Source organism: Octopus sinensis, linkage group LG12 (genome assembly GCF_006345805.1).
Source record: "Octopus sinensis linkage group LG12, ASM634580v1, whole genome shotgun sequence".
Lineage (NCBI taxonomy): Eukaryota > Metazoa > Mollusca > Cephalopoda > Octopoda > Octopodidae > Octopus > Octopus sinensis.
Window position 1 is genome coordinate 5,262,068 of NC_043008.1, and position 25,725 is coordinate 5,287,792.

Genomic DNA, 25,725 nt, shown 5'->3' on the forward strand with positions numbered 1-25,725 from the left:
CAACAGGACCTCCGTAATGCTATGATGAACCGTGAAGTCTGGCGTAGCATAGTAAATTCCATTGTCTCGACCACGGTCGAACAATGATGATGATGAACGGTTGAGACAGGGTTCGAGCCAGTTGAAAAGGCAAAAGAATTCTCGACTTGAACCTTGCAAAGTGGTAGCATTATGATGGGACGTAGAATGTCTCGAATCAAAATTTAAAATACCCCCCCCCCCCCCGGAGGTGGAAATGACATGGGTACTAGCCACACTACTGTACGAGTGGAAAAGCAAAATAAAACATAATTCAAATAACAAGTGATGCACCACAAAACGGGAGAGAACAAACACTAGAAGTCTTGGTTCAAGTTACAATGATTGATTTGGAAAAACTACCAGAAAAGATTTTATTTGGCGAGGATATTGTCTTAGCAGTCTATGTGGTGGGGAGGAAGCCCAAGTGCTTCAAATGTGGAAGAAATGAGCACCTGAGGTCAAGATGCTCCCCTCCACAAAAAGAAAAAGACAACGAACAGGAGGAAAATAAAGAGGAGCTGGCGCCCTCCGGCCATGGAGGCTGTTACACAGAGGGCGACCTGGAAACAAACCGGCCGAAGCGACACCAGCGGTAGAAGAAATGAACTTTGAAACGGTGTCGTGAAAAAGGCCTAAAAAATTATCGAAGTCACCAAATAAAGAGGTAGCACCGAAGACCAGGGAAAGGATGAAACATTACTGGACTTAGAAAAAGTGAAAGTCACACACAATTTAAAGGAAAAGACAATTGTAGTGTTTGAAAATATGAACAACACCATCATGGGGATATAGGAATATATATGACCGTACGTAAGGTGTTGGTGACAAATGTCTCCTTTTAAATGCTGCACGGTCGCTCCTGACAAATATTGGATACCAAATACATGATACAGTTTCATAATTACAGAAATACATTCATTAATAAGTTGAAGAACGTGAAGAAAGAGAAAATAATTTCAACATTATTTTATTATATACATATAGCAATTTTAATATTTATATACATTTTGAAGAAAAGTAATTTTTGTCATAGAGAATTATGACTTAATATTTTAGCTATATTAAATCTCAACAATTCAAATAAGACTTGTTGGATTTTTCATGGACATGGCATAAAAAATAACCAATGTCTCAAAGGAGTGAGTGTCGTGGAGTTTAGTTACATCCCACAAACACTGAAGTTTTTCCCAAAATCCAGGGTTTTTATAACTGCTCAACTTGACTTTAAAGAATCGAAATCACATAAAAATATTCTTTAACTAACTTTTAGAATTCCTATATGAGCAGTTATATCAACCAATGGGAAAACGACAATCATATTTCTTTGGTAATACGAAATTACGTCATATTGCCAGAAACCACAAATTGGCGCTACTATTTGAAAATGGTTACATGCTACAGGGATAATGAAGCCCCACTTAAAGTGTAACATTTTTTGGACGAGTAACCACCAAAACACAAACACTATTGCAAAAATACCTCGAGACCTTTACAAAGACCTATCATCATCATCATAATCATCAGTGTTTAATGTCCGCCTTCCATGCGAGCATTGGTTGGACGATTTTGACTGAGGGCTGGCGAACCAGATGGCTGCACCAGGCTCCAATCTTGATCTGGCAGAGTTTCTACAGCTGGATGCCCTTCCTAATGCCAACCACTCCGAAAGTGTAGTGGGTGCCTTTTACGTGCCACCGGCACGGGGGCCAGTCAGGCAGTACTGGCAATGACCTCGCTCGAATCTTTTTACACATGCCACTGGCACAGGTGCCAGTAAGGTGATGTTGGTAATGATCACGCTCCAATGGTGCTCTTTTACATGCCACCGGCATGGAGCCAGTTGGCGGCTCTAAACAGCAGATATCCAAAAGAGATACGCGAACTAACAGACATGCCCAAAGTGTTTGACACACCGATGGAACCCACCTTAGAAGAGACGAAGGGGGTAGTTAGTCTTGGCCTTGGTGGCACTGAGAACAATTCCCCTGGATTAAGTGAGGCAACTTTCTTTTTTGTCGTTTTTGATATAGCTTCATTACATGTAGGCAGTCTGAATGTGCGTAGCCTGAATTCGAAGTGGAAGCAAGTCTGTTTCCTCGACAACTCAGGTCACATAAAATTGATGTGCAGGTGGAAAGTAAAGAAAAACTGTTTTGACCCTGTGCTTGAGGAGACCTATTGAGTCAAGTACATCAACATCAAAAATCAATGGAAATTGTAGTCGTGATCCCTGTTCCGGTGGCACGTAAAAAGCACCATCCGAACGTGGCCGATGCCAGCGCTGCCTCGACTGGCTTCTGTGCCAGTGGCACGTAAAATGCACCATCCGAACATGGCAGTTGTCAGCACCGCCTGACTGGCGTCCGTGTCGGTGATATGTAAAAGCACCAACCAATCGTGGTCGTTTGCCAGCCTTCCCTGGCCCCTGTGCCGGTGGCACGCAAAAAGCACCCACAACACTCACGGAGTGGTTAGCATTAGGAAGGGCATCTAGCTGTAGCAACACTGTCAGATCAGACTGGAGCCTGGTGCAGGCTCTTGGCTTCCCAGACCCCGGTCGAACCGTCAACCCATGCTAGCATGGAAAGCGGACGTTAAACGATGATAATGATGATGTTGCTACAGAGACCAAGTTGGACAAGCTGCAGGCCTTCTTGAACCTCCTGAAAGACTATGAGAAAATCATGTTTCCTACTCAGACAGAGGGAGGGGTGGTGTTGTGGTTCTGATCCGAAAAAGCTTGGCTCTGCAGACATGTGCAATCTTTGTAGACCCAGAAGGTGATTCGGTCGTTCTGAATCTGACTTTCAGTGGTAACACCTTCAGGTTGACTGGCATTTATGCGGGCAAACGGAATGAGTTCTATTGACACCTGGAGGATTTTCTTGTGATGTAAAAAACAGTAGTAATGTTGAGCATCTTTAATGCTATTCTAGATGCATACCTAGATAACGTTGGCTCAACCAGTAGGGAGAGCAACTTGTGCCTCATCGGTCTGCTGCTGAAGCGATTTAGGCTGACAGATCGATTCAGACTTGGGAATCCTAGCATTCCAATGTGGACTTGGAGTAATAACTACGTATCTCTCAGATCTTATGTAGACAAGATAGTAGCGAATACTAGAAATAGGTCCTCTTTTAGCTGTCAACAGTTTACTTATATACAGAGTATCCATAAAGTCTATTTACAATTTAAAACTTTTATTACAAAGGCAGTTGACAAGATATCTTAACCAAATTTATTTTATTGTAATAATTGTTTATTAAAGTTTTTTTAACTGTTATTTAATAAACCTCAATATGTGCACCATTAGTTGCGTGAAGCACATCAAGACGATACTCAATTTCTTGCCATGTTTGCTGTAGGATAGCCTCATCAGTGGTGGCAATGGCATTAAGAATCCTTTGCTTCAAGTCAGCAATGTCCTGTATGTTTGTTTGATACACGATATCTTTTACATAACCCCATAAAAAGAAGTCCAAGGAGTGATATCTGGTGAGCGTGGTGGCCATGGAATTGGCCCATCCCTTCCAATCCATCGGTCTGGAAATGTTTGATTGAGGAACTGACGAACATGCCGTCCCCAATGTGGTGGTGCACCATCTTGCTGGAAAATGATGGTTGGTTGTAAATCAATCAATTGTGCTGCCACATATTCGGTCAGAAGGTCGAGGTAAAAATCTACAGTAATTGTTGCCTCGTAGAAGAAAAATTGATCAATTATTTGATTGCACATGGTTCCACACCACACATTCCCTTTTGGACTCTCCTGCTGAAGCTCCCTAGTCACATGGGGGTGTTCTGATCTCCAGATTCTCAAATTGTGTCTGTTTAATTTCCCTAAAACATGAAAAGTCGCCTCATCACTAAAACAAACTTGCTTGAGGAATGCTTCATCCTCATTTTATAGGAGTTCAGTGAATCAGTTCCCTTCCATCAACAGAGTATGTGAAACACAAAAATTTAGTATCAATAAAAACTTTAATAAACAATTATTAAAATAAAACAAATCTGGTTAAAATATCTCATCAACTGCCTTTGTATAATTATTTTAAATTGTAAAGAGACTTTATGGACACCCTGTATGTATATATATATATATATAATATATATATATATATATATATATATATATATAAAACATTATTGGTGAATTGAAGAAATGGAGCTGAACGCAGATTGAACAGAAATCGTTTTATTTCATTCTACACGTGTTTCGAAAGGCACAATTACCAAAATCCGATTGAATAATGGGACCATATTGTGTCTTTCTCTTCAGGAAGAAAAAAGGAAATCCGTTGGAAAAACAAAAACAGAACAGAGGCAGAGCAAAAAACAAATCGAACTGTGCTCCTAAGAGCCCATGGCGAAACTGTTTATCAGTGTATGTTGAGAACCGGTGGCTGAAGAATTCAACAGGTCAGGCATCGGTCAAACATGTGGTGGGGGTGTATAGATGTTCTTTGTGACCGAGAATAAAGTTCTGACTATTTAAAGAATATTGGATGTTTTATAAGGGGCGAGAAAAATCTACTTAGAGACGTGTGTGTGTGTATACTGTTCTATATATGTGTGTGTTGGCGTAGGGGTAGAAAACATTTTTTGTGTACGTGTGTGCGTTTGATCGTTCGGCTGTCAGCCACTGACAGCCGAACGATCAAACGCACACACGTACACAAAAAATGTTTTCTACCCCTACGCCAACACACACATATATAGAACAGTATACACACACACACGTCTCTAAGTAGATTTTCTCGCCCCTTATAAAACATCCAATATTCTTTAAATAGTCAGAACTTTATTCTCGGTCACAAAGAACATCTATACACCCCCACCCACATGTTTGACCGATGCCTGACCTGTTGAATTCTTCAGCCACCGGTTCTCAACATACACTGATAAACAGTTTCGCCATGGGCTCTTAGGAGCACAGTTCGATTTGTTTTTTGCTCTGCCTCTGTTCTGTTTTTGTTTTTCCAACGGATTTCCTTTTTTCTTCCTGAAGAGAAAGACACAATATGGTCCCATTATTCAATCGGATTTTGGTAATTTGTGCCTTTCGAAACACGTGTAGAATGAAATAAAACGATTTCTGTTCAATCTGCGTTCAGCTCCATTTCTTCAATTCACCAATAATGTTTTAATTTCAATTATCCGCACCAACGCTCGGTTGCAACGCCAGATGGTTGTACCTCCAACCGTGCTGTTCACTGCTGTGATTTTTGCTACTAAGGTATCGGTTAAACTTTTGATTAATCCACTACAAGATTATTCATCTTTCTATTTCACATAATATATATATATATATATATATATATAAAATTCAAATTTACAGAAAGCAAAATACAAAGACAGGTGAGGGAACAATAAACAGGTATATTAGTTTAATGGTCAGGAAGAATGGAAAAGTCTTTGACGTGTCGGGCCAACGCTCTTCAACAGAAAATTTTGAGAAGAAAAGAATGGAGAGAGAACGAAAAAAAAAATGAGAGAGATAAAGATGTGTAGGGATTAACGGTTCAACATGATATATAAAATCACGATGGTAAATTTGAAGAAAGCCTTACAATGATAAAAGTACTAACAAAACTAGGTTACTGTTCTTCTGATGGGTGACTTCAACTTCCCCCAACGAACATCAGATGGCTAGAAGGTGACAATGACACTCAAAGAGTGTGTAGTGATGCTAATTTGGAAGTTTTCAGTGTGCATGCGCAGAGTTGGATTACTTCCAGTAGGCTGCCGGAAGTTCCCTCATGTGTATGCGCAGAGAACTGCCAGCAGAAAGTTTTCCCGCTAGATCGGTCTTTTTGGAAGCTGCAGCCCTATCGAGTGGACACGACTCAACCTTCTCTCAAGGAAAACCCAACACGTAGAGAAGCCCCCTTCTACGCGGGAACGGAGACAGTATTTTGGCTCACACAAGTTAACTATTGTGAATAGTTTTATGGCCTTGGCTACCAGTTCGCCCTGAAGAAAATATATGTGTATATATTTTATTTGCGAATCCAGACAAAAATAAAGTATTATTTATTGCTGTTGAAGATAGTTGAAGTTTTGGCTTTACTTTCGACACGATTTGAATGTAACAGGATAAGACCGACACCCCTCAAGTGTTCCAGAGACCTTCATCCTGTTACAAGTGCTATCGAGTAGAATCTCTACATAATCTCAGGAAAATGCTGTTCATGGTACAAGCCATACTCTCCCCAATCAGAAACGATAACATATGAGACCTCTGCTTTAGCAACAATGTGGAACTTATCCACAATGTGAAGATATCACCGACAATCTTCTCCAACTACAACATGATAGAACTTACAGTGTAAGGTCCAAAATTAATCAATAATGTATTCCACACAGATGGCATCCAAACTATTTCCAATCTGAAGTCAATTGAAAAACAGATATTCCAGCAAAATTGGCTTAAAAGTCTCTTTATGAAAGATTCATTTATTCATTGTTCGACTGTGGTCGAGACAATGGAAGTTACTATGTTACGCCAGACTTCACGGTCCATCATAGCATTACGGAGGTCCTGTTGCTGGATGCCTGTATCCCTGGAGATTACATCCGGGTAAGAGCGTGTGCGCCCTCTGGTATCGCGAGCAGATGGCTTCCAGAGGAGAAGAGTAGAAATTACCTCATTTTCAGCTCTATAACAATGTCTAGCAAACTGGACTCTTCTACCTTTCACAAGAGATGATACAGGTGGTAATTTCCCATATATTTGTACTTTTGGTTGGATGATACTTCCACGAGAGATTTTGAGCTCTCATAAGGAGGCGAGTGTAAGTTCCATCCAACTGCCTCTCAAGCTTCTTTGATAACGTCAAGGTTTCTGAGCCATATAGTAGAATTGGTTCGACTGTGGCTTTGAGTATGTAAACAAGTGCCTGTCCAACAGTGATTTCATCATCAATACTCTCAACAATACGCTCTTAAATATGGTTTCTGATTACAAATATCTTGGGTTAAACATATCATCATCTGAAAAAGATTTTCTAACTAGAAAGGGGATGGCCTGGTCAGCCTGTAATGATATGCATAAGATCTGGTCATCAAATCTAAGTAGAGATTTCAAACTTAAAATCTTCAAAGCCACAGTCGAACCAATTCTACTTATGAAAGATATTGATATGAAACTTGAAGAGTTCATGTCAATAATGCGATCCATTTGCATTAAATTTGTCCCAGAGAAGAGAGCGACAACTTACAAAATCATCATTCTCTGAGACAGAAAAGTCTTTATGAACTGGAGAATAATGATGCTCAACCGCATCATTAGTGATAGCAAGAAATCCCTACTCAAAGAGACAATAAACTTAAACCTTCTCATGAAAAGGAAGAGATAGAAAGAGAAACCAGGGCGGCGGAAAATATAAAAAGCCTTCTACAAGAAAGTGTCTGCCTCCGTGCACTGCATGATTGAAGAAGACAGCTCGTTAACAGCAGACCCCAGGAGAATAATTGATAAATAAACAATTCCAAAGTGTCTTTAACTCTCTGTGTAAAACACGCAAATAAGTAAACCTGATGAGTTATTATGTAGATCCACATGGGAAAGACACAACTATCAATTACAGTGACTTTAAAGACGAAGATGTAATATCGGCCATCGATGAGCTGAACACAGGAACGGGCCCAGATGGATTTCCACCTGTAGGGTTAACCGACCATACATAAGGAGTTGGTGACAAAGGTCTCCTTTGAACGCCGCACAGTTTTCTGTAGCTGGAACATAGCTGAGTAGCTCTGTGGTCAGTGACTAGACCTTAAAAGATCTGGAGCCGAAAGACAGAGAATAGTGAAAATGGTAGCCTATTTAAGGGGCTAAGGTGGCTCAAAATGAAGCATCTTATCCGAAGGTCGTGATTGGTTGGCTTTACACAGTAGAGAGACAAACCGCACCAAAGGCCAACCAATCAGAGCAGTGGACACAACAGAGTCAAACTAGCCAAAGATGGCTGTAATCTCAAACAAGATCATTCTTATTGTGTCTCTCAAACAGTGAGGATATCAGATATGCTACACACCTGTTCTTTTAAATACATGAAAGAAAACTCTTGCGAAACCACTGCAGATACTTTCCCAAAGTTCCCTTGCATTGCATATGGTAAACTCCCCAAATTGTTAAAAGAAGGCACAAAAAAGAGCAGCTCTGTCCATCTTGCTACTTCACCAAAGACAGTACAGAAAAGAAATCCGAACACACTGAAAGTTGGTGCTCTAGCATAGCTTCAGCCTCTGACCGAAACAGGTGTAAGGACTAAAGAACGTGTGTGTGTGCACACGTGTATACATTTATATATATATTTGTGTGTATACATCTATATATGTGTGTATATTTATGTCTATATATATGTGTGATATTTAGTGATTTACGGCATGCATATTACACTGTGTGTATAATACAGTGAATATAATTTAACGTTATCTATATGTTATGCTTAGTATACACGCCAATAATTGCGTTTTTATTTATTTTTTACTAACATATAGGCGTAGGAGTGGCTGTGTGGTAAGTAGCTTGCTTACAAACCACATGGTTCTGGGTTCAGTCCCACTACGTGGCACCTTGGGCAAGTGTCTTCTATTATATCCTCGGGCCAACCAAAGCCTTGTGAGTGGATTTGGTAGATGGAAAATGAAAGAAGCCTGTTGTATATATACTCTTTTACTTGTTTCAGTCATTTGACTGCGGCCATGCTGCAGCACCGCCTTTAGTCGAGCAAATCGACCCTGGGATTTATTCTTTTGTAAGCCCAGTACTTATTCTATCGGTCTCTTTTGCCAAACCACTACGTGACGGGGACATAAACACACCAGCATCGGTTGTCAAGCAATGCTAGGGGGACAAACACAGACACACAAACACACACACACACACATATATATATATATATATATATATATATATATACATATATACGACAGGCTTCTTTCAGTTTCCGTCTACCAAATCCACTCACAAGGCATTGGTCGGCCCGGGGCTATAGCAGAAGACACTTGCCCAAGATGCCACGCAGTGGGACTGAACCTGGAACCATGTGGTTGATTAGCAAGCTACTTACCACACAGCCACTCCTGCGCCTGATATATATATGTATGTGTGTATGTATGTTTGTGTGTGTGTGTGTGTATATGTTTCTGTGTCTGTGTTTGTCCCCCCCAACATCACTTGACAACCGATGCTGGTGTGTTTATGTCCCTGTAACTTAGCAGTTCGGCAAAAGAGACCGATAGAATAAGTACTAGGCTTACAAAGAATAAGTCCTGGGGTTGATTTGCTCGACTAAAGGCGGTGTTCCAGTATGGCCAGAGTCTGACTGAAACAAGTAAAGAGTAAAAAAAAGAGTTCTAGTGTTTTGTTTGTAAAAAACAACGAAGTTGTCTACTTAAAATACATACGTGCACACACACACATATATGACGGGCTCTTCCGTCGAAGACGTCATATTAGTATCAGCGAGAAAACAAATGAGGAAGAAAAAATATCCCATCAAGAATCACGTAATAATAGCAGAGACAGAAACAGAAAAAAAAGCTGTCTGTTCTACCGGAAAACAATACTGGCACACAAATGGACAATCAACAACATACTCACACTACTGTTACAACAATTTACCCATGTTTACAATTCATTCACTTCATATCAGTTGTCAGGCTTATTTTCCGATTTTCCCATAACTGACCTTGATTTCCTTTGAGTTTCAAAATTTTGAAACTGGAAAAAGTACTCTTTCTGCCAATCTGCACAGTTTCTCGCAAGATTCTCAAAGTTTCTTTTGTAATATTCAGATGTTTCATTTTCAATCATTATTCATGTGGAGGATGTGCCCACATCACCGCATCTGAGACTTGGGATCTTTTCACTTTGACCGGCAGATTTTTAAAATAATTTCTTTGTAACTAAACACTTTAAAACTTCGTATACTGGTAGAATGTGTTACATAAAACATCTTTTTCTCTTGGCTTTCTTGAGAAAATTCTGTAGTTAGTAAGCTATTTCTTGCACTTCGGCAATTTCAACCAATCAATGACGTCTATTGAGGTGAATACAATTTCTGCTGTTGTTTGTCAACAACAACTTTCTGCAGTCTATATTTAGTTTGTCCCTGTTATTTATGACATATTTCTTATCAGTTACGTTCATATGAATAAAAGATTATTGTTATTAAACTTTTATTAATAAACACACATTCTAAGTTCACAACATGCAGTTTTAATTTCCCTCTCTGTTGCACAGATACACACATTACATATTATATATTCGTTTAAGAAACAGATTGGGTTTATTTACATTTCTGAAGAAAAAAAGATACCCTTCCCCCCACCCCTAACCCTACTAAATGCAAGAAATTAAACAAGAAATAGCTTACAAACTACAGAATTTTCTCAAGAAAGCCAAGAGAAAAAGATGTTTTATGTAACACATTCTACCAGTATACGAAGTTTAAAAGTGTTTGGTTACAAAGAAATTATTTTAAAAATCTGCCAGTCAAAGCGAAAAGATCTGAGACTTGAACAAGAAAACTGCCGCTATACAAGGTAGTCTACACATTTCTAGGATAGTGCTATTTTTATCTCCATCATCCCATTTAACTTCGCATATTTGTCTAAGACATGTCATATGAAAGCTGTTCTGTTGACTAATGTGCATACGATAAGGGTTCTAGGACAAATGAATTCTATTTTTGTTCTGAGACATTATGGGCATTACCAAAGTTGATCATAAAGCTTTTCAAAAGCTGTACTAGCCAGGGATACAGGCATCCAGCAACAGGACCTCCGTAATGCTATGATGGACCGTGAAGTCTGGCGTAGCATGGTAAATTCCGTTGTCTCGACCATGGTTGAACAATGATGATGATGACTAGCCTTTCCAATATGAGTTTGAACCTCCCTATCGAGTTTAGCATCAAATATGTGAAAGCATGAACTGTTTTCAAAGCTTTGTTTTCTACAAATATGCTGGGCAAGGTTTCTAGATTATTACCAGGGTGTGGTTGATACAACAGATTTTTTATGCTAATAGTTAAGCTAAAAGATCAGGCTACTGCTGCAAATCTGAAATTGATGTACTGGGTGTTCTCTAGTGTATAAGCAACTAGGGCGCACTCATCTACAAACAGTAAGTCTCTTATAGTTTGAGATGCAGCCTTTAGTCCTTAGTTTGAAACGTTGTTGATTGAAGGTGCCACCCGTTCTCCTGTCTTCAAGAAATAGTTTTACAAAATAGAATTTTCCATTTTCACAGCCCTGGGCAGATTTTCGGAAAACCCTGGTGTATATATATATATGTATATATATATGGAGGAGGCCCCCTTCGGTCATGAATGACTATGGGATTGCACCTAGAAAGTTACCCTCTGAGGCACAAGTCCGGGCAAGGTTGTTTATGGAAGACCAGCAGTTGCCCATGCATACCAGCCTCCCCTCTCCACACCACTGATGTTATCCAAAGGAAAGGCAAAGGCCGATATGGCTAACCCTAACCCTTTTCTACATCAGAGAAGATACACTCCAGCATTACTATAAAATGTAGTGCAAATAATACTGGTGCCAAAACACAGCCTTATTTTATACCATTTTTAATATCGAAAGGCTGAGATTAAATGCCATTTGAGGGAACAGATGTCTCCATATCTTTATGCAAGGACACGATGACATTTAGCATTCGTTCAGGAATACCAAACTTTGCTAATACTTTTCACAAAGTCTGCTGACATACATAGTCAAAGGCTTTTATAAGGTCAATAAATACCATATAGATATATTTATTGTGCCCCCGGGTCTTCTCTTGGACTTGTCACAAACTGAATATAATATCTAATATAGTGCCTTGACATGACTCTCTTGATAGATAGAACTGACTAAGTGTAAACTTACTCCAACTCTCTTGATGGATAGAACTGACTAAGTGTTAATTCTGTTTAAGATGACTATAGAGAGAATTTTTCCTTAACAGAGAGCAGTAATATGCCAGGACGGTTGTCACATTCACACTTATTACCTTTCTACATACACACACACACACACATTTATATATGTATGTATATGTATGTACATGTATACACACACATACATACATACTCCGACGTCTGGCAGCTGACACCCATAAAATTATTAACCATCTTAAAACAATAACTCTGAGCACCTTTTCAAACTCCATCTGTCTAACACCTGTGGACATATTTACAAAGTCAGAAAACAGCACACAGCTCCCATGATTTTTGGAAACATTTTTTTCGTGCTAAGAGTTGCTGAAGTATGGAACAAACTGCCGGCATCAGTTGTTAGTCAAAACTTCCATGCTTCCTGAGATTCGCCAACACTACACCTGATTTTCTCCCCTCCATACACACGCAAGCATGTATCTGACTCATACACTGTTCGCTTTCCAGACATTTGTACATTACTGCATATGCTTTATATGCACTTCTGACAATTTGTGATGCACCTGAGCACTGTATACGATGATTTCATTACTATTATACATACATACATACATACATGTGTGTGTGTGTATGTATTAAGCATTAGGGCGTTGGAATGCCAACACCTATATGCTAGAAGTAGATGTCAAATGTTTACAAGCCACTTTAGATTTGTTTTCTAATTCGAAATTCTTTACAAAATTTCTCATTTTGTAAATCTTCTTGCTCATTACCTTGCATTCGGCCTTGTGTTGTAATGGGTCGACTCTGCCTTTCATCCTTTTGGGGTCGATAAATTAAGTACCAGTTGCATACTTGGGTCGACCCAATTGACTGGCCCCCTACCCCAAAATTTCAGGTTTTGTTCCTAGAGTTGAAAAGAATATGAACCCTAAAGATTTTTAGGTGTTTTTCTTTCTTACACATAACACAGCCTTGTTCGGTTGGGACTACACATGCGTTACTTTGATATCATCATTTCATAAAATTTGTTCATGAGGAGAAAAATATCAATAGATGTGTGAGTGAGAAAGAAATGAGGAGGAAGGTTTTGGGATATGCTAGAAACAACAGCCAAATCTCCCTTAAATCACAAATTTTCCTCTGAAATTATTAACAATGTTGTTTTTTTTAAACCGAAAATATTTCTCTCGTGGGTTTTAAGTGCATAGTGAAAAAAAAGATGGCCAAAATCGTTTCGAGGTGGTGAGGGGGTGGCAGGAGTGAAAAAACAAATTTTCAAAATTTTTTTTCTTTCTCTTTTTTCGGGAAAAGATACCTCCCATCATTATGAAGACTTTGGCGAAAAACATTGGAGGAAAAAGAAAAAAAAGTCCCCGTCAAAACGGAGAAATTCCAACTTATGTGGGCTGCCGCCTGGTCCGAAACTCTGTTTTCCAGAACCCCCCCACCTCCAAAAGTTTTCCCTACAAATTACTTTGCAATCGTAATCTACACTGTTTGAAAGGTAGTTGTATAAAATTTCATTAAAAAATACCTATTTTCCAGAAATTCATGAGGGGGAAAATGTCGGGTCCAGTGAATTTTATGAAACTCCTCTCCCCAACCCCTCAGAAAATCTTTTCCAACGAATCTTTACATACACTCAATCTACAGGGTATAAGCGATTATTTGGTGAAAGTTTCGTTAAAAAGTATCAATTCTTCTGGAGATTATGAGACAACAAAGTCGATTGGGTATTAAACTGTAGTTATGGCTTTTTTTCAATAAAAAAATTACCGTTAACAGATTCACGTCAACTTCTGTTACATTTTCAAAGAATTAACGATTAACGAAGTTACTTTTTGGTTAACTGATTAACAAATTTAACTTTTTGATTAACAGTGCCTATCTCTGTGTGTATGTATATATATATATATATATATATATATATAGAAAATAGTAAAAAGTGAAAAAACTACAGAAGGCTTGTTTTAAAAGGTTAAAAAATATATATTTGAGTCATTATGTCAGAAGAATGTTATAAATTTTTTTCATACAACTTTCTCATATATATATCTCTTATTATAAAAGGCAGATTTTATCTGCCACCCTTTGGGAGTTATACAAATCTACAATATAGGATTTCTTCAATTACAATTTACCTAGCATTTTTAAGAGTACAATGCATCGCGTCATGCCAGGTCCAGTTTTTAAAATTTAAACTCCAATTAAGCAAAATTTACAGAAAACTCACATTCTGGTGTGTGTGTCAAATGCTTTTCTTAGTTTGGTTTACACCACACGCAAACGCACACACACACAAAGGGAGCGAATTGTTTCACTGACGCTATCACCCTTCTCCTCCTTTGTCTTTGCAAGTTTGCAGCTATTAAAGTGAAAACAGTGAATCCGACAGCGATAAAGAAAACGAATTGGTACCTGAATGGAGTGAAAATCTAAAAACTGTTTCTTTCGGTGAGTTTTCTGAAGAAACTGGACCAAGCCACAGACTTCCCAGAAGAGTAAAGCCTTAGACTATTTCTATTACTTTTTCGAATGAGCCTATTTGAAATCATTACGCTAAACGTAAACAAACCGAAAGAAAGGATAGTTTGTTATTTCCCACAACCTTAAATGAAATTAAGGCCTATTTTGCCATAAATATTATTATGGGTATCAGAAAGTTACCCAGAATAACAAATTCTATCGTAAAATTTTGTTGTATACCCAATTGAATATTAGCTAATAACCCATTTTCTATAGCGATGTTTGAACAAAATTTTAATAATTTTACAGAAAGTTACCCAGAATAACAAATTCTATCGTAAAATTTTGTTGTATACCCAATTGAATATTAGCTAATAACCCATTTTCTATAGCGATGTTTGAACAAAATTTTAATAATTTTACAGAAAGTTACCCAGAATAACAAACGAGCCCTTCTGGGTGTTAGCGCGCGTCTACGATGAGTCTACGATTTAAAAAAAAATTACCATCATATTTTTCCATTTTAATGCATTTTTTTCGCTTTTATATAAGGGAAGTAACTCTCTAAAAATATCTACGATGTGTCAACGATTTAAAGAAAAATTACCTTAATTTTTTTTGAATTTTTAATGCATTTTTTTGCTACTTTTTGGCTATAACTCTCTAAAAATGCTATATAGTTATTTCCCTTACAACCCGAGCAACGCCGGGCGATACTGCTAGTATATATATATATATATATATATACATAAATATACAAGGGAATTTTTTTTAACCACTATGTGGAAACCCTTATGCTAGAAGATCCGCTATGGTTTTAACCACTAAGAATTGTTAGTGGTTAAGACCATAGCGGATCTTCTTCCAGCATAAGGGTTTCCACATAGTGGTTAAAAAATTCCCTCTTATATTTATGTATGAAATACTATTTACTGAATCTCAGTTTTTTTATATGCTAGACCACTGGTGTTAAAATTGATGTTATCAAATTAATATCCAACTAACACTATGCATGCACACATACACGCGAGTACTGTCCAAATCTCCAACCAAACACATACAGCTAGCTGGTATTCAATTGGCGTATCAAGTTTCAGGCATTTTGATTGGGTTTTGGATAGAAAATTCACAAAAAAGTCACTTCTATTGATTTTTTAATGGCTTTGCAGGGTGACTGGGGAAATATAAAGATGTGCATGACCACCCTTGGATGGTTTTGAATGACCATAGAAAGTGCAAGCTCTCTAACTGAAAAATTGTGGATTTGTATAAAGGACACGCACACAGACAGACATTTTGCCGTTTATATATATAGAGATTTTTTTCACCCTCATTTTGATTATATATATATACTAGCAGAATTGCCCGGCGTTGCTCGGGGCTGAATTGCTTGAAAGTACTGTTAATGATTGCACTGAATTATGATGATTATTCAAGCAAATATTGATATAAGTTTACGGTGGGAGATAAGGACTTAACGATCAAGCGTGTGCCATTGCATTGTTTTGGGGGAACCAAATTTCTGATGAGCATTATAGGGGCACCAACTTTAAGTTTGAGAAAGTGTGGTGGTAGTCCGGGGTGCTCAAAGGAATTGAGTACCTCTATTGGATAGTTGATGACGTCCTCTGGGTCAGGAGTTGTATCGATAGACTGATATACATAGACTTCCCCAGGAATGAGTTTTAGCATTTCATCATTAATATGGTGAACAGTTTTATTCCTCGGGGCCAGTATAGCCTTTTTGCCAATCCAATCCATATTCTGATAATTAGCTTGTAGATCTGGGAACACTGCATCTCTGAGATCAGAAGGCGTCTTAACAATGGTACAAATGGAATCGATGGCAATATTACCATTTTCATCCCCTGGTATTTTGCCTTCGCCAAGTGCAAGGAGGGTGTGAGGAAATGCTGCTGATGTGATATTACGTCGCATATGAGCACGCATATTGGTGTGAAGTTTGAGAGTTACTTCCCTTTATTTAAAAAAATATGCATTAAAATGGAAAAAAATGGTAAATTATTTGTAAAATCATAGACTCATCGTAGACGCGCGCTAATACCCAGAAGGGCTCGATATGAATGACGACTATAAGATACCCGGTTTTGGTTAAACTGCATCGCAAAATGTGGGAGTAGTTAGGAATCTAAATCGGAGTAGACAGACACACCTTTCTTTTATATATAAATATATAAATACATTTAAATATCTATATACACTTTTGGGCGATCTTTCTGTTTCTTAGAGATAACTTTAGATCTTATTTCGTCCTAAAAAACTTTGTATGGAGTGAATGGTTACCTCTATGGAAATATATACACACACGTTATACATACATGTGTGCATAGATGAATATATAAATACATTTATATATCTATATACACTTTTGGGCGATCTTTGTGCTACTTAGAGATAACTTTAGATCTTATTTTCATCCTAAAAACTTTGTGCGGAGTGAATGGTTACGTCTATAGAAATATATACACACACGTTATACATACATCTGTGTATAGATGAATATATAAATACATTTAAATATCTATATACACTTTTGGGCAATCTTTCTGCTACTTGTATATACTTTAGATGTTATATTCGTCCTAAAAAACTTTGTATGGAGTGAAAGGTTACCTCTAGGGAAATATATACACACACATTATACATACATCTGTGTATAGATGAATATATAAATACATTTAAATATCTATATACACTTTTGGGCGATCTTTCTGCTACTTGGATATAGGTCTTATATTCGTCCTAAAAAACTTTCCTGTCACACACTCACGCACACGCACACACACACACACGCACCCTCACACACACACACACACGCACGTTAGCTTACAATTTTATTTATATATTTGCGTGTCTATGTGTGTAAAGAGGAGGTGGGAGGCAGAGTGAAAGAGTCACTCACTACAGAAAGTGAATTACTTTCGCATTATTCTTTGCACACTGTGTGTGTGCATTTGCGTGTGCTGTATCCCACACTAAGAGAAGCATTTGACTCATACACCAGAATGTGAGTTTTCTCTAAATTTTGCTTAACTGGGGTTGAAATTTTAAAAAGTGGACCTGGCACGACCCGATGCATTCTACTCTTAAAAATGCTAGGTAAATTGTAATTGAAGAAATCCTATATTGTAGATTTCTATAACTGACAAAGGGAGGCAGAGAAAATCTGCCTTTTATAATAAGAGATACCCCCACACACACATACATACATATAGCAAATGCAGACATGATTACAGCTAAAATTAAACTTACCCTTTTGGCAATCTTTTTCACTGCCCATTGGGTGTTATCTTTTTTATTCCGACAGGCATATACAACAGCACTGGCACCTCTGAAATTAAAGAATTAAGTTATAATCACTTAACAACAACAACAATGTTATTCAATTAAGATTAAGGAGTGGAAAATGAATATGAAAATATTGGGTTGTCCGGAAAGTTCGTGCCGATTTTTAAAGGAAAGAGAAAGGTCAATAAATACTTGCCATTACATTTTTAATCAAACAAATATTAACCATTTTGTTGCACAATGCATCTCCATCTTTCCTTTAACTTGAAAATACCCTCTTCCCAGAATTGAGGTGGTTTTATGGCAAAGAATTTGTTAAGGTATCTTTTTACGTCATCCAAGGAATTGAAATTTTTACCATTAAGACTATTCTGCAGAGACCTGAATAAGTGGAAATCCAAAGGAGCAATATCTGGTGAATATGGAGGGTGGGGTAACACATCCAAGCAGAGCAGCAGCAATTTTTGTCTGGTTCCCAAAGCATCAAGTGCCGAAAATGAACTTTCTTATCTTCCATTTTAAAGGGTTACAGAATTAACACAGGTTATAGGAATATAAACCTTCTTTCATGAAAAGATAGCTTATAGTGTGCTTTAAATGGAGGTATAGTCAAATCCTGCTTTATGGACTCAGCCATGTTCTAAAATAAGTCAAAAGGTAAGCTACTATAAATCGGCACGAACTTTCCGGACAACCCAATATATTGAAATATCTTTGATGTGACCAAGCTCCCACTTGCAAAGTATTTGGGGTCATCATTGATTCAGACACAGCAAACATAGACGCATGAAAGGACCTATGCTTGCTCGTGACAACACGGTCACCTAAAATAATAAGTGGAGCTATGGTACATGTTACCAAGTCAGAGTCGCTCGCGAGTGAGAACGGTCATTTATTTTCATATCAAACAGATATCACATTCATACCCCATAGACTATATGAAGGCCTAATTGATGTCAAACACACTGCCTGAACACCCTACTTCTGTCAAACACACTGAAGTCGTTAAAGATGTCAAACACACTATATGGAGGCCTTACTGATATCAGTGACTATGTGGGGAGTCTGTAAATATAAATAATAAAGCCTAGCCAGGCTCATGGGCCAGGTTTCTATGGTGTATGTGTTCCCAGACTGGATGGAACGCCAGTCCATCACAGCGTTACTCATTTTTTCCAGCTGAGTGGACTGGAACAATGTGAAATGAAGTGTTTTGCTCAAGAACACAAACGCGTCGCTCGGTCCAGGAATCGAAACCACAATCTTACGATCATGATGCTAACACCCTAACCACTAAGCCATGCGCCTCTACTCTGTGAATATAGAATATATTAAATAAAGGCACTGGCGTGGTTGTCTGGTAAGAAGCTTGTTTCCCAACCACATGGTTCCGGGTTCAGTCCCACTGCGTGGCACCTTGAGCAAGTGTCTTCTGCGATAGTCTCAGGCCAACCAAAGCCTTGTGAGTGAATTTGGTAGATGGAAACTGAAAGAAGCCTGTCGTATGTGTGTGTGTGGGTGCGTGTGTGTGTCCATCCACAATACCCATTTCTTTACTACCCACAAGGGGCTAAACACAGAGGGGACAAACAAAGACGGACAAATGGATTAAGTTGATTACATCGACCCCAGTGCGTAACTGATACTTAATTTATCGACCCCGAAAGGATAAAAGGCAAAGTTGACCTCGGCGGAATTTGAACTCGGAACGTAACGGCAGACGAAATACAGCTATGCATTTCACCTGGCGTGCTAATGCTTCTGCCAGCTCCCCTCGTTAAATACCTATTTCTTTACTACCCACAAGGGGCTAAACATAGGGGACAAACAAGGACAGTCAAACGGATTAAGTCGATTACATCGACTCCAGTGCTTAACTGATACTTATTTTATCGACCCTGAAAGGATAAAAGGCAAATCGGCCTTGGCGGAATGTAAATGCCGCTAAGCAGTTACCTCGGCTTGGTAACCATTCTACCAGCTTGCCGCCTTACCCAAACGTATTACTGATATTATTTTAATAATAACACTGTCGACAATGATGGGATTTGATATTCAGGACTAAAGGAGACGGGATTTAATACTTTGCTGCATTTGGTTAGACTATAAATACCATAATTATCACCGTGATCACTGTGACTGACCAGGCTATCAGATGTTGCTACACATCACTGGTCACAATGCGCTTCGCATTGTTTATGCCTTCAAATGATGCCACCCCGGTGGCTAAGCGAGCAGGTCAACAGAAGAAAGAGTGAGAGAAAGTTGTGGCGAAAAAGTACTGCAGGGATGCCCCCCCCCCCCGGAGCCTCATAGAGCTTTAAGTGTTTTCGCTCAATAAACACTCACAATGCCCTGTCTGGGAATCAAAACCGCAATCCTATGACTGCAAGTCTGCTGTCCTAACCACTGGGCCATTGCACCTCCACAAATACCATAATTATAGCAAAGATTAAATATCCTTAGACAACTACAACTTTGAACCTAGTTTTTGTACCTGATAAATGCACTTTTCCTTCATTTTATTCCTCAACTCCATAGATAATAACTTAAAACAGGGATGTGAGGGTATGTCCAGGCCCGTGTAAAGCCTGTAATAGACAGGCTAGATGTGAAATAGGGGCTTCATTTCAACTTGTAACAGGCCCAGCTCAGGGCATGGACACATAACGGTCGGTATATTGGGTACTACTAGCAAACAGTGATCCCGGTGCGCGCATAAGAGTTTGTTATTAAAACGGCAAGTTGTAAAATGTGTAAGATGAACAATGCATGAATTTTTAAAGAAATGTATTTATTTACCGTTACGTTACAATACCTTGCCTCGACGGGCAGGTTGATAAATCCAAAAGCATGCAAAAGTTAGATGCAGTAGAATATTTGGTTTGGGTTCCCTTGGTTGTTAGTAGTAATTGCTGAGAGAGATAGAATGATGTTGTAAGAGAATGGAATTAGAGCTAGAGAGAATGGTAGGGTTTTGTCTCACAGTTGCTTTCTCCCTCTGACCAAGGTTGGTCAGCCAGACCTGGTTGAGTTGTCACGGGTTGGTGACTAACTGGTTTTTGCTTGGGGTAAGACCCAGAAGGATAGATATATCAATGAGAACAATAGATTTAGTTGGTGGTCTTGTTATCTCTATTCTAGCCTTTGGTGAAGTAGAAGAGGTTAGAAAGGGTCAAGTGGTGAAGACATTGTTTTGGCCTAGCTAAAAGGCATCTGGAAAATGTAAAAACTGCTGTCAGAGAAAAACCATTGTTCCATCATGGGAAAAGTTCTAATATAATAATAATAATGAAATTATTGTATACAGTGCTCAGGTGCACCACAGTGGCAGTATTGATTTAAATTTGGCTATGTTGGATCGAATCCACTTCATGCATGCAGGATTCGCTACAGACATATCTTCCCTCTCTTGCGAACATATGGTACCAAAGAGTTACGAAAAGCAAAATTCAGATATTCGCTTTCACATAACAACATACATGTTTGTACGTTCCTTTTGTGGTTATTTTGTTCTGGGTGTCCATGTTTGATGTTCGAGATGGAAACAGGTAAATTATATTGATTTCTCCTTTTGACATAAATATGTCTTTTTACTTAACAAAGTTTAAAATACAATCGATTATGTTATCTTATCCATGCTGTGGTTTTGGTTTCAGAAACAAGAGGTACTCTTGAAGATAATGTAAACTATGTCAGTGGTTGCTTCTCCATTTTCCACCCTCTCAGACACATCTTAGAATTCGTAGACAAACAATTGAACAATGCTTCTTTTATGTTCAAAATATATTTAAAAATGCTGTTATGAAAAAGTTTATTTACAGAAACCATAAAGAGAAACAAAGGTATTGTGTGAGACAAACACTGTAATACATTGTTTATTCATATTATTATCAGTATTGAAGCAAGCACCGCAGAACCATTTATAAATTTAAAGATTCATTTACACCAGTGCTGCCCAACCTTTTCCGAACATGGGCCGGATTTAAGAAAAACAATGCTAGTGGGCCAGATTCACATTTCTAGCCTTTCATTTTTTAATACAACTATTTGAAATGGTTTGATAAAGTATTCAGAACTGAAAACATTGATTCTATTATTCTATTTATAGACATTATCCATTATACAATTAAAATTCATAACTCAATTTAAACATAGGGGTCCTACATATGATACTATTTCTATTACTTTTTCACTGCTATCAAAAAATTATAGTCTCCAGATATTACATGAATACAAAATGGCCATTAAAAATTTTGATTTAGAACCTTACACCCTATAAAACAAATTTAACAATTGATCAAGATTCAAAAAAAAGGCAGCTGACTCAGCATGCTTAAAACTATCTCTGTCGCAGATAAATCACGTCTCATAATGACACATGGAGAAGACCTGCATGTAGGACATAAAGAGGATACTTTAATGGGATTTTTTATGATCTACAAATACATTTTTAGTAATTTGTTTTGCAGATACCCATAAATTGAAGACCGACTAGCGGGCCGTATTCTAAGGCTTCATGGGCCGGGCGTTGGGCAGCACTGATTTACACGTTAAGAAGAAAGAAGATCAGATAAATATCATTTTTTACATTCAAATCCTGCCCAAGTTAACTTCCCTCTCAGAGCTAATAAAATAAAGTACCAGTCAAAAACTGGGTTAGATGTAGTCAAGTTGGCCCTCCTCTCAAAGTTGCTGGCCTTTTGTCTAAATTAGAAACAATTATTTATTCCATTCCAATAAAAAAATTGTTTAAAGGCAGAATTTTGGAAAAGCTGTAAATAAGGTTATAGAAAGAAAAAGGGACGACTCCAATGTCTTTTCCCCTTCTTTTTCCAACATTTTTAGTTTTCATACAACGAGAATTATGATTCAGAAAGATTTTTTTTTTTCAAAAATTTTGATTTTTTTTCCCCCCCAATTTTGCTCCCTCCCCCAAATTCCAAGTCCTTTTCATTCCCCACGAGGAGGGGATAGCTTTTCAAAAATCCCAGCTATAGTGCCTCGGCCTGTAAGAAAATTGAGTTTTAGAATAGCTATTTTTACCTTAAAGAGAAGAGAAATGGCACAGAATGTGGTGATAGTAATGGGGATTAGTGCAACAATATAAAAAGGAATTTGGAATTTTAGGGAAGAAAAAGAAATCTCTCAGATCATAATTCCTGATGTAACAAACTCAAGAATACTGAGAGAGAGAGAGAGAGAGAGAGAGAGAGAGAACACCCGCTTCTGTGCCTTTTTCTTCCCCATGAGATTGTGAAAGGTATTAAAAAAATACTCCCTTATAAAATCTGGGATTTGAAGGCGAAAACAAGTATCTGTGAATTATGGGCCACTTGCAAATATAACATGGGTCATAGAGGGAAATGGTTCCAAATAAGAATCGCAAACAGTTTCATAAACCCAGTCCTCTGAATGCTTGCTTATCACTGCTATTGTTTTAAACATTTCTAGAGGGTATTGGTTTCTTGTTGCATTTGTACCCTTCATCTTTTCGGGGCCGATAAGATTGTGTACCAGTTGAACAACGGGGGTCGATTTAATTGACTAGCCTCCTTCCCTCAAACTTACTGTCCTTCAGCCAAAAATTAGAAAGAATTATAGTTGTTGTTTGTTGTTGTGTCTGCTGTCTTCTCTTTATGATCATATTTAGTCAATCCAAGATTAATTCGTTGCTTTAAAAAAAAAATGTAAAACTAAAAACTAAAAAAAGAAGAAATTTATTCCTACTTTGTCGTTTTTTAGAAAAAAGTAATTAAATCCCGCCAGAAAATCATTAACCCTTTCGTTACCAACCCGAAACCAGCTCTGACTCTGTAGTACAAATGTTTTGTTTTCAAAAGTTCTGAATCAAAATCTTCCACCAAACCTTTGTCACAATTCATGTTGCTAACACTGGCTGAATGATAACTAAGTTATTTTGATAAATTCTTTGTTATATTTAAAATTAATTGAAAGAAACACAGAGCATCTCAAAATAAATATAGTAACGAAAGGGTTAATGTTTTAGAAAAATCAAGAAATAATAATTAATTTATTTCAGTGAAAAGATTTGTGTGTGTTTGTTTTTTAAAATTATTACAACTTCAAACGTCCGAAATAATTGCTACGTTACCTTCCAAGTTCATCTCCCATTTCGTATCGATCTGCAAACGGGACATCCTTTATGCTTTCAGCCACCCAATAATCCGTTTTTGTTGCCATTTGTTGGAGTTCTTTTTGGCAAAGATTTCCTATCTTTGAAGTTGATGGGAAAAAAACAAGCAATAGTATGACGGCACCTACTACTACTACTACTACTACTACTACTAGAACTATTACTATTACAACTACTAATGACACCAGTACTAATTTCCAAATATTTCGTGTCTCTCTTTCGCTTTTCTTTCTTTTATGTTTTTACTTTTTTGTACTCTTTTTTTGCTAGGGTTATATCGCTGTAATTGCTTGGCAACAGGTGATCAAATATCGATTGGAATGGTGAGAAAATAACCACAGTTAAACAATATATATTCTACAGCTATATAAAGATATAAGAATATAACTTTATATATTCGTTAAAGCACAGATACTTGAAGATACAGTCAGAATCTTGCCCACTTTAATGGGAAAGTATATATTCACAATCAAGTTTGGCTCCCACAGACCGTTATGCACCAAAGTGGTGAAACCCAACGCGGCGTTTTCGCCCTGCACATCCTTGTTCTCGGTAGTCCAATAAGAGTTACCTCCCTTACGTTTCGTGTCTTTGGAGTGATCGCGGAATCGCTGCGCGCTGGCAGAGTGGTTAGCACGCCGGGCGAAATGCCGAGTGGTATTTCGTCTGCCGCTACGTTGTGAGTTCAAATTCCGCCGAGGTCGACTTTGCCTTTCATCCTTTCGGGCTCGATTAAATAAGTACCAGTTACGCACTGAGGTCGATATAATCGACTTAATCCGTTTGTCTGTCCTTGTTTGTTCCCTCTGCGTTTAGCCCCTTGTGGATAATAAAGAAACAAATATTTCGGCTGTCTTTACATTCAATGTTCAAATTCTACCAGGGTTGACTTAGCCTTCCCTATCGATGTCGATAAAATAAGTAACATTTGAACACTGGGGTCGATCTAATCAACTTACTCTCTCCCCGAAATTGCTGGCCTTCTGCCAGAATTTGAAATCATCATTATTATTATATAACCTTTTCCGTGAAGGCGGTGAGCTGGCAGAACCGTTAGCATGCTGGGCGAAATGCGTAGCCGTATTTCGTCTGCTGTTACGTTCTGAGTTCAAATTCCACCGAGGTCGACTTTGCCTTTCATCCTTTCGGGATCGATAAATTAAGTACCAGTTATGCACTTGGATCGATGTAATCGAGTTAATCCGTTTGTTTGTCCCCTCTGTTTTTAGCCCCTTGTGGGTAGTAAAGAAATAGGTATTTCGTCTGCCGCTACGTTCTGAGTTCAAATTCCGCCGAGGTCGACTTTGCCTTTCATCCTTTCGGGGTCGATTAAATAAGTACCAGTTACGCACTGGGGTCGATCTAATCGACTTAATCTGTTTGTCTGTCCTTGTTTATCCCCTCTATGTTTAACCCCTTGTGGGTAGTAAAGAAATAGGAATCGCTGTTTTTATTCTTTTCATTGAATTTGGGTGTAACGTAAACTCGTAACAAACTATTTCCGCGCCCTGGTTTCGATATGCACTTAAAACTACTTTGGTGTATATCGCTAACCCATTCATAGTGAATATCTTTCTATTTTTGTTGCTGGTATGTAGCGAGAGATCGATTAGCCAATATTGTAAACTACCACACCTATGATCTGAAAGTTGTCAGCCGGTGCACTAAATGCAGCCTACATATTTATTTAGTAATCGAGGTTATCCATTCCTTCATCTACATTTAGACTATACTCTACACCCACTCTATATGCGCTGGTTAATTGAGATGTGTTTGTGTGCGCGCAGTGTTTGCAGTTGGGACATACAACACCTCAGTCCATTTCTGGGTTAAACTAAAGCGTTTGACCCGGTCATAAAAACAAAA

General features: G+C 38.1%; 1 protein-coding gene across 1 annotated transcript in view; it reads right to left on the reverse strand.

Moving 5' to 3' along the window:
- Window positions 1–24,421, reverse strand: part of LOC115218059 (calcium/calmodulin-dependent protein kinase type IV) — a 107,638-nt gene extending 83,217 nt beyond the window's left edge. The window contains exons 1-2 of the mRNA XM_029787828.2: window positions 23,818–24,421; window positions 17,667–17,745 (exon numbers count right to left, since the gene is read on the reverse strand). Coding sequence (XP_029643688.1) covers window positions 17,667–17,745; window positions 23,818–23,906 — 168 coding nt within the window. The 5' untranslated portion in view covers window positions 23,907–24,421. The remainder of the gene's footprint in view (window positions 1–17,666; window positions 17,746–23,817) is intronic.
- Window positions 24,422–25,725: the final 1,304 nt, after the last annotated feature.